Raw genomic sequence first — 10,966 nt, 5'->3', positions numbered from 1 at the left:
CCTTGTGTAGCACTTATTTTCAGTAGAGCTCTTGAGATTTTCTCTTGAGAAATGCATGTATTCATATCCATGCAAAAGTTGTTATACAATTTCTAGGGGTTCATGACCCTCTTGATATCTCTCTCTGGGTCTAAGGATACCCACAGAGGTTGGGATATGAAGCAGAGATTTTTCTGGGCATTTCATGTGTTTTATGTCACTCTCATATCTGCTAAGGACCTTATGGGATTTGTGTGAAGATCAGATCTTCAGGAAAGTGATTTGTAAACCCCAAATCACTATTCAGCTTCAGGAATTGGTACATGTGCAAGTTCTGCGGGTAAATGATGGTGAAATGAAGTCATTAAAGGCGTGGACTTGAATCTGACTGCCTGTGTTTGAATCCTGGTGTCATTTTTATGAACTATTGTGTTCTTGTGAAAATTACTCAACCTCTCTGACTCAGTGTCCTCTTTTGTAAAATGGAGATAATAATTGCAACTACTTCCCACATGCTCTGGGGCAGAGTTAATATAAACAAAGTGCTTTGCCTTGTGCAAGTGGGTGCATAGAGAGTGCTGAAAAAGTTGTTAACTTGCTGCTGTGGACTAAATGTTTGTGTCCCTCCAAAGTTCATATATTGAAGCTCCAATCTACAATGTGATGGTATTTGGAGGTGGAACCTTTGGGAAATAATTAGGTCTTTCAGAGTGGAGCTCTCATGAATGGGATTAGTGCTCTTACAAGAAGAGACACAATTGAATGCTTTCTCTGCCATGTGAAATTATAGTAAGCAGGGGGCTATTGTAAATAAGAAGAGGGTTCCCACCAGAACCCAACCATGAGGGCACCCCAATCTTGGACTTCCAGGCTGTAGAATGTTGAGAAATAAATATTTGTAGTGTGAGCCATCCAGCCTATGGTATTCTGTTACAGTAACCCAACTAAGATACCTGCTATTTTTATTGTCTTAGGGCTTTCCAGGTGGCATTAGTTGTAAAGAACCTGTGTGGCAATGCAGGAGACCGCAGAGACTCAGGTTCAATCCCTGGGTCGGGAAGATTCCCTGGAGAAGGAAATGGCAACCCACTCCCATATTCTTGCCTGGGAAATCCCATGGATAGAGGAGTCTGGTGGGCTACAGTCCATAGGGTCGCAAGAGTGGGACATGACTGAAGCGACTTAGCACACAAGCATATAGAACAGAATGAACTTCCCAGGTGGCTCAGTGGTAAAGAATTCATCTGCCAGTGCAGGAGACCCAGGTTCCATCCCTGGGTTGGGAAGATCCTCTGGAGAAGGAAATGGCAACCCTCTCTAGTATTCTTGCCTGGGAAACTCGGGAGGACTTCCCAGCGGAACCTAGCGGGCAGCCTATAGTCCATGGAGCCACAGAGGAGTTGGGCATGACTTACACACCAAACAACAACAACATAGAACAGCACAGGTTACTAGCTTATAGTGGAGCAGGTTGGCCTTTGAATATGAGAACACCTTTCTTCTTCCTGGAGGAAATAGATATCCTCTGTTGATATTTTAAAGAGCTAAGAGGGTTTTTTTTTCCCTATAAACTGAGTCCTGTTATCTTAGGAAAGAGAATTTTCCTCCCAAAAGGATTTCAGTCCAGAGGGTACTTTACAGATCCTTGGCCTGGATCAGTTAATCCTGACTGAACTTTGTCACCTCTGTTAGTGTCTGTTTAAAGTGATTTAAAACAAACAAATAAAAACCAAACCCCCAATTTTTGTCCTTATCTGGCCTAGAGAAACTCAGATTCCAAGCAGTCAGTATTGTTCTGTGATCAGGTCAAGTGATCTTGCTGGATTAAAACAAAGAGAGTCCAAAGTCTTAAGATTTAAACTCTTTATAGTATTAGCTAGAGTCTTTAGGGCAGTCTTTTCTTTTTTTGCTACACCACACAGCTTGTGGGATCTTAGTTCCCTGACCAGGGATTGAACGCAGGACATAGCAGTGACAGTGTGGAGTCTTAACCTCTGGAATGCCAGGGAATTCCCTGGGGCAGTGTTAAGACAGACTAGGAGGGAGTCCGTGACTTGGCAGAAGACTTTACAAATTGGGTCTTTGTTCTTGGATGAGATAAAGAGGCAAGCCTCTCAGGCTCATGTTTTGGTCTCTTGAGCTGCTAATAGCTATTCCTTGCAAGGATAGCCACTATTTCCAAGAGAAATCACATTTTGAGAAGCAGCTCTTTTAGTGGAGATATTTCAGCTGGAAAGTGCATCTTGCTGGCTGGTGTTTGGGTTCAGCAAATACTGAGTGTGAAAAGCAGAGTGGTAGATGAAGGAATAGAAGCCACTTACCCAGAAGGAGTCATCTGAAATTCATCTCTGTGGGGTCTCCTTTGTCAGAGTCCTTCATTTCAGTTTAACTGAAGGGACAAGCTCTGTAAGTTTCAGCCCAGGAGAGAGTTTCTAAGAATTACTGGAATCCCAATATGTTGTCAGTGTTGTTTTCTAACCCACAGACAGTGATTTGTGTGTGTGTGTCTGTGTGTGTTTGTATGGTGCATGGGTTTTGTTAAAGAAAAATTTTTCATGACATTTGTTAAAGAGAACAAGGAAGACCAGTCAAGAAAAAATGATTGCAATGGGAGTTTTCAGGAGGCAAGAGAGATAGGGCTTAACTCCAAATACAAGGGAAGTGGAGATTTATTGGCAAGGAGCAGGATACCATAAGTGAATGGAAAGGGTTAAGAGGAAACATCAAGGCTAGGGGATTCTTATTAGACCACTCAACAGGAGACTTGGTGAAGGTGGCCCAGAGTAGAGTGATCAGATACCAAGCATGGGGGATTTTTGCTAAATTAACTCAGCTGGATTCTAAAAATTGGCTAAGTGAGCTAATGAGAGAGCCCAAGTTTGTGGCCTAGTTAGAAAGAGGACTCAAGTCAGAAAGAGCCTGACCCATGTTTGGTTAGGAAAGAGAGTCTTCCTCAGCTTGTAGCTAGAGGTGACTAAGGTAGAACATTCTTCTTTTTAATACAATCACAAAATATGTGATCATTTGAATGATACCTTCTTTAAAGAAGAAAGTTGCTTTTCTTTTGTTTAATCACTTTTTTTAGAATTGTCTTTTTAGGTCATTTCAAGGTCTCTTCCTTATGAATAGAATATTTTTTTTTCTCATCTTAAAATAGCGGAAGAAATTAGATATAGAAGAAATGTCTTAATAATCAATACCCAGTGGAAGTGGAAACCTGTTGTGTAGTTTGGCTTTCAATGACTTAGAAAAATGCAGTGTGCAATAACTGTGTTCCCCTTTCCTTCCTGAAGTACATTGAAAGTACAGTCTCTAAACAACAATTTGGGAACTTTGAAAATCAAATATAACAACCAGAAAGAGAAGTTGGGAACTTTTTCCCTAGCAAATGATATTTCATATCTCCCAACCTCTGATGCTCACAGAATTCTTGGTACCCCTGACAGACTTCTGATTCTCAACTTCCTGGTCCAACCTCATTCCAATAAAACATCTTTTTCCTCCTTGAATTTTAGGGGAATTGTTTGTTCTGGATGTGATTTTTTTCTGAGAAAAACAACCAACCAACCTGATTTGTACCCTACCCTAAATCTTTCAGCTTAAATTCAGATAAAAATCTTAACAATTTCTTTTAAGTTAAACATTTCACACTTTAAAAACTAAGTTAAAAAATCCTAAAGATAAATGTAAAAATCTTGCATTAAAATGTAAGATTTAGGGTAGGTAATATTCTTAGTTGATAATGGGTGGAAGTCTCTTGGAAAAGAATATACCAAAATTGCCTCCTGTGGAAACAAGTGTGTGATATCCTCAAAGGTGATCCTTGATTAAATATAATTAGGGGAACAATGGATAGTTTATTCCTTCTGGAGAGTCATATGAGCAGAAAACGTTTTCCAACTGCTTATATGAGCAGAAAAGATTTTCTCCTTTCTTATCTGTTGTACTGGTGACATTTATACCATTTTCAAAATTACTGAATAAAAAAAAAGTTACTGGGGCCTGGCTAACATGTTCCATGAAAGAGTAAAGGCTTAGAGTCCAAGAAATAAAAGCAATCCAAGAACTATAACTAATGTTATAATTTTAACAATTATAACAGTATGGTGGTGGTTGTGGTGGTTTAGATTATGCTGGTGGTTGTGGTGGTTTAGTTGCTAAGTCACGTCCGAATCTTGGCGACCCCATGCACTGTAGTGCACCAAGGTCCTCTGTCCATGGGATTTCCCAGGCTAGAACACTGGAGTGGCTTGCCATTTCCTTCTCCAGGGGAATCTTCCCAACCCAGGGGGTTGAACTCAGGTCTCCTGCATTGCAGGTGGATTATTTACCACCTGAGCTATCTACGCCTGCTACTGTAACATTACAGCAAATGTTTTATTTTGGGGGGGGGGTAAGTAGCAATTATGCACACAGTTGTAAAATGTTTACCTAAAGTGATTGTAATTAATTTTTTAAAATGTAAGTAGAGTACCTATTTCTACGTGTAGCTAAAGAAATGCTGAGGAAAATGGATAGCTGGATAGCTGGATGGTTGGAAATTATTTTAACAACCCCTGGGGTGAATTACCCAGGAAGAACGGTATTTATCTGGTTTTCTGATAGAGATTTCTTACAGACTAGAGAAGGAAACATACTTACCTTACCCTTGCTCTCCACTTCCTTTCCTTTCATTATACCTTGCCCTGACTTGTCCACTTGCCTGAAATCTCCAATTACATGTCACAAAGTCTAGTCGTCTGGGCACATATTTTTTTTTTTGGTTAGTGTATTAGGGACATGCCTGGAAAGTCATATGATAGTTTCTCCATAGGGTGAACAGTGAGATACTCTTGGTGTTCCCCATCTTTCTTTCTTTCTTTTTTTGTTTTTTTTTTGGCTGTGCCTCATGGCATGTGGGATCTTAGTTCCCTGACCAGGAGTCAAATACATGCTCCCTGCACTGCAAGAGTGGAGTCTTAACCACTGGACTGCCAGGGAAGTCCCCCCCCCCACCCCCCCACCCCCATCTATTTTAAATTTGTTGGATCCTCTACTGAGAGAGCATTTCCTATGCTTTGTGATTCACAGAAAAGATCCTGTCCTATGCTGATGTTGTGTTGTAAAGAGTACTCTTGCCTGGAAAATCCCATGGATGGAGGAGCCTGGTAGGCTGCAGTCCATGGGGTCGCTAAGAGTAGGGCACGACTGAGCGACTTCACTTTCAATTTTCCCTTTCATGCGTTGGAGAAGGAAATGGAAACCCACTCTGGTATTCTAGCCTGGAGAATCCCAGGGACAGGGGCAGCCTGGTGGGCTGCCGTCTATGGGGTCGCACAGAGTTGGACACGACTGAAGCGACTTAGCAGCAGCAGCAGCAGTAATGAAAAGGGGCACTGTGATTCCATATGTGTATCACCTGCCTTTCTGTCTTTTAAGATGAGCAAAGGAGAATGCTGAGATTTGCAGCCATCGCAGCTAAATGGAGATGTGGAGAGCCTAGAGGATATTCTGAAAAGCATAGATAAGAGGGTCTAGAGCAGAATTACCAAGAAGGGAAAGTTTGCCACTCCACTGCTTGCCTCTGTCGCAAGAAGCATTTTCCCCAAGGCTGTCTTCCTCCTTGGCTATTCATATTATTTTGTTTCCTGCTCCTCACCCCCAAAGTCTCTAAAGTCATTTTTATTCTCTCTTCCATCTTCACTCTTTTATCTACATACATGGTTCCAACTTTCTTAACATAAAGTCAACGTCTCAACTTTGTTTATTAAACACAGTGCCAAAGAGTGCTAGTGCTTGTATTCCATAGAACCTGCTCCATTCTGTAGAGGTGGTAATTGTATCTGTCTCACAGTTGTGAATGGTATTTAAAGCATTTAGCACGGCCCTTGACATATATGAAAGTGTACATAAGCATTGACTTTGCTTTATATTGTTGATCTAGTGGCTGTTTTGTTTCTTTCTTCCAAGGATATCTTACACTAGCTGCCTTCTCTGTTTTACAATCTACTTCCTGATTTTCTCTCAATCTGTGTATTTGTCATGGACAACAGAAATTGTCCTTCTTACTTTCTTTTCATTATTGAACACTTCTCAGTATTTCTTTGAAAGTGCCTACTTTTATAATAATACAAACTTTAGAGAGAAAAATTTCCTCCCTTCTCAACTTCAGGTATCGTGTCATCCCGATTAATAACTCTCTGGTTTGTATTCCCTGAACTTGATTCTATACCCTATGCTTAGATGTTCCCAAAGATTCCTGACTCTTTTATCTTCTCTGTTTTCTCCTCCCCAGTGATTTTGTGGCTTTTGTTGTACCTTAACATTGATATCTTCTGAATTCTTCTCCAGGCCTAAGTCTCCACATTTCTAACCACCATTGAACTTCATTAGTCACCTTTCAAAACCTTTGTCATCTTTGGGGGTGCTTCCCTGGAAGTTCCGTGGTTAAGACTCCAAGCTTCCCATTCAAGGCATGTAAGTTTGATCCCTAGTTGAGGAACTTAAGTTCCTAGGTGACGTGCAGGGGAAAAAAAAATCTTTGTCATCTTTCAAGGACTTTTAAGTTTTGTGTCCTCCTTGAAGCCTCCCCCAAATACTGGCAGACAGAAGGCATTTCTACTTCCAAGGAGTCCCACAAGCCTGCTCTTGTGCCATATTTGGTATTAATATCTATCAGTAAACATAGGTTCTTCTCTTTTGGTGTTAGTCTCTGGGACCCAATTTTATTTATTATTTTTATTAGAATTATATAATATGCCCATCAAAGTATTTTGAGTGAATGAATGAATAAAGCTATTATTCTTATAAGTGGAAGAGTAGGTAGACTGACAGAACATATACTGCCTGTGAGTTCTGGAGGGCTCATCTTGTACTTACCATGCTTCAGTGATGTCTTTGGGAGGAACCTGTGGTAGGTACTAAAGTCAGATGTAAAGGTAAAAATAAGTGCAGTCAAATGTATCATGCAAAAATCTCCTATGTTGCTCAGAAAGAGAAGTATGCGAAGATTTGATCTCTAACTGCTTTTTTCTCTATGTGGGAATTTTCTTCAGTTGATGTTGAAATGCTGCAGTGCACTCACTGAGATGAGATGTGCAGACTAAGATGTGCATGTGGGACCTGAGACCAGCCAGGAAACAGCAGATCCTGTCTCTCACTCACACTGAACCCTAGTGCAATATGTGGTCACTTTTAGGCAGTGATCTTTCATGTGTGGTACCCCTGGGGATTCCTCGGGATCTTTGAGACCCTTTCAAAGTTCCTCAAAGTCAAAATTATTTTTATACTGGTACATTATTTCCCTTTTCCACTCATTCTATCATAAGCATACAGTGAAGTTTTCCAGACATTACATGACAAATCCATGATATCTAAAATGTTTATTAAAATACTATTTCCTTTTTCCAACTCCATGTCCCTGTCGGGTCAATTCTTTTTATGTACGTCAACCAAAACCACTTTGTGAAAGATTGAATGCAGAAGCAGATATAAGAATCCTGCTGTTTAAAGCCAGACAAAAATGCAATGCTTTTATCATAAACCTTTTAAAAAATACTTTTCATGAAAAATATTTATTTTAACATGTATTAGGTTGATTATAATTATTGACTTTTTAAATGAATTGATGGGGAGATACTATAAAAAGTCCCAGTTTTAATTTCTGATATGTAAATATTGGTAGCCATATTCCACAAGTGAAAGTTCTGTGGAGGTCCTTGGTAAATTAATGAATATGGAGTTCTAACTCCCCAAAGTTTGAGAGCTGCTTCTTGCGGGCATGCTGTTCTCCTGAATGTGGAATAGCACTGAAATTCCCCACACCTAAACATTTTATATCTCTTCTCTCACCTTTCTTCTTCTAGTCCTCTCTCTTTCTTTTCCACTTAAAAAAATTGAAATATAGTTAATTTACAATGTGTTAGTCTCAAGTATACAGCAAAATGATTCAGTTATACATGCATATATATGTCTGTCCTTTTTCAGATTCTTTTTTATTATAGATTATTATAAGATACTGAATACAGTTTCCTGTGCTGTACAGTAGATCCTTGTTATTTACCTATTTTATATATAATAGTGTGTATATATTAATTCCAAACTCCTAATTTATCTCTCTCCACCTCCCCTCACCCCCCATTACCCAGTTTGGTAGCCATAGTTTGTTTTCTGTGTCTGTTAGTCTATTTATGTTTTGTAAATAAATTCATTTGTATCATTTTTTTAGATTCCCCATATAAGTGATATCATATAATATTTGTCTTTCTCTGACTTACTTCCCTCAATATGATAAGCCCTCTCTTACTCTTTTAGCAAAGATTTTGAATTAAATATGTGGTATGTGTGGTATTTAAATATGTTAAATATATGATACATATCTGCATGGAATTGCAGGCAGCAGTGTTCTTTCTGCCCTGTTACACTTAGAAAGTGAAACAAGTAATCTTCTCTGTATATATACCTTACTATGAATAACATAAATGCCATTGCCTTTAGCCTGTAATTCCTAGTAAAGGCTTTATTGTCTCAGAGGATGGTAGGTTTTCTAAAAATCAATTATTTGAGTATAGCTCTGCTGATAGTAAAGCTTCACTCCAAGAAACTTTTCTAGACTATGTTCACTTAGGTGTAGTACTAGTAAAGTTTTGGATAATTTAAGAAGATATTTGTAGCATAAATAAAGACAATCTGTGTACCTGAATAACAAAGCTGTGACCATTTTGCTGAGTGGAAATTGGAGATTGCATGTATCTAACTTGAAAACCTTCTTAGAGTGGTTCTACAGCAAATAGGCCCAGCATTCAGTTAAACTCTGGATTTCACTATCCAGGGATAGTTGTAAAGAACACTCCTAAGGGAAGCCTCCCATTTCCTTTTCCCTACTTAACAAAATGATTTCATATGATCTGAAGTTATAAACATCTTGTTTGCAAGTTTAATTCCCTAAGGATAAGGCTGAGCATGTGTGACAGCAGAGGAAAGGATGTCTTCTCATTGCCATTTAAAATTGTGTTTTTGGGCTAACATAAAGAGAGATTTCACCAATTTGGGCTGTGGAGGGATTATGACATTTTAGCTTGAACCTTTTATGATATACTCTACTAAGTAGGTCACTGTTGAGTTCTTCTAATTCCCCATTAGACTCTGTGGAGAATTCATAAATGTTTTACTCATATACTCATGAGTTTATATAATCTAAATAGTTATTCTGAAGTTCTAAATGCTTTTGCTCAGCAAGGCCATATATGAAAATGTCAGTAAAATTTCTCACCCAATCAGAAGTGGCATTTTAGGGAATTGTGAGTTATTTAGTTGACATTCTATTAAAGATGTTACCATTAAAAAAGAAGAAAAATAAAAAGAAATCATTACCATCAAAATAGTGCTTACCTTTGACTACCCAAAGAGAAGAAAACCTGTAAGGTTATTTTGTGTTCATGAAGAAGTACTCCTAAATGCTGCCTTCTGGAAAGATTATTTACTGGAAAACTAGTGAGGTTAACTTGTGGCAGTATGGTGAGCCAGATCCTCTAGTTTGGGTTATTTTAGATTTGGATGCCCTTTACCTATGATTCTTAATCTCAGATCAAGTGAGTTCCATGAAGGATCCCTAGATTATGGACAAAACGCCATGGGAGACCCTGAGCTGAGTCTCCCAGTAGATGGGCTGGCTTTGCATTGATGTATTTCCCGAACCAACACAGCCATCTGCCTGGCACACAATTTGAATGTGTCCTTGCTCCAAGGGAGGGGCTGTGTAGAGAAAATAAAAAATGTCAATCTGGAGTGTGAAAATATTTTCTCTATTGATCCATTCTGGTGCTTCCCTGCATGGTGTAGACTCCATGATAAATAAACTAACGCCTATCTTGAAGTAGACTGTAATAATGTTGAGAAGAAAACAACTGAATAGGTGCAAATAAGTGTTGTGTGTATAAAACATAGATATAAAAGAAAGTAGTCAGTTTAACCTGGAAAAAGTATGTTTTAAATGTTTAAATTTTTTTTTTTTAAGTATGAGAAAGTTAAAAAAAATTACTTGTTAGCTGTGTGCCCTTCAGCTCCTAATTACACAGTCCACTGGATATTAAAAAAGAAAAAATTCATGAATATTTAGAAGAATTTTTTTTTTTAATCAAGAAATGCCTCTAAGACTATTCCTTCTCAGAGATTCCCCTGAGAAAGAATCTGTTATCTGGAAACCCTAAAAAGCCCCAGTGTAGAAATACTTTTAGTGACATCAGGAATTAATTCGTGTATAGCTACAATTAGAGGATTAGTCTTGGACATTTCTTTGCTGTTCACCACCCTCACCCCAGTTCTGGGCACGTAAAATCTGAATATACATTAGGGTGAGGCAAACTTTGTGCCAACACAGCCTGAGACCGGGACTATTTTCCTTCTTTTCCGTCTGCCTTTCCCTTCCCTAAATAACGCCCACAATGAAAACACAACCTCACTGACCCAGTATATAAAAAATACCCAGTTTATAAAGACAGCCACGATTGCTGCAGAAATGGCACATTCTCTAATGTCAACAACAATGTGCTGCTCCAAGTGGCAAACACATGTCGATTATTTGCCCTGAGTAGATTTGGGCTATTGAATCAGAACCAACAGACATATGGCTTCTAATAGTACTCTGCTGAACTGAACATGGGGGGACCTCTTCCACAGGTGCTGAAGTGTATATTGCAAAAGGCTACCATTATGAGGTAGGGACAAAAAAATAAAATTCTAATTTGAGAATTGTTTTGAAACGCTTGCAAATTAAGCCTGCTTTTCTTTTCCTGTAGTTTTGAGATAAGATATGGGAGTTGCAGGAGGAAGGTTTCCTGTTTACACCCTTGGAGAGAAAATTGTATACATGAATTCTTGAAGTTCTATTTTAAGTATGTTCGTTTTGTTGCTCATTCTGTAATCACTGGGTTGGGCCCTGGGGCAACAGCAATGACTGGCTTGGGGCCTGTTAGGAACTGGAGTCTGGTGGGGAAAAATGGACCCATAG

The 10,966-nt window shown here is 38.9% G+C and overlaps 1 protein-coding gene across 1 annotated transcript in view; it reads left to right on the top strand.

The window, feature by feature from the left end:
- Positions 1-9,178: 9,178 nt before the first annotated feature.
- Positions 9,179-10,966, top strand: part of TRPM6 (transient receptor potential cation channel subfamily M member 6) — a 101,571-nt gene continuing 99,783 nt past the window's right edge. Inside the window, exon 1 of the mRNA XM_052645402.1 lies at positions 9,179-9,196. Within this exon, the coding sequence (XP_052501362.1) occupies positions 9,179-9,196 (18 nt within the window). The remainder of the gene's footprint in view (positions 9,197-10,966) is intronic.

This window comes from Budorcas taxicolor, chromosome 8 (assembly GCF_023091745.1).
Source record: "Budorcas taxicolor isolate Tak-1 chromosome 8, Takin1.1, whole genome shotgun sequence".
Lineage (NCBI taxonomy): Eukaryota > Metazoa > Chordata > Mammalia > Artiodactyla > Bovidae > Budorcas > Budorcas taxicolor.
The sequence above is the reverse complement of the archived record's forward strand: the minus strand, read 5'-3'. Positions and strand labels throughout refer to the sequence as shown.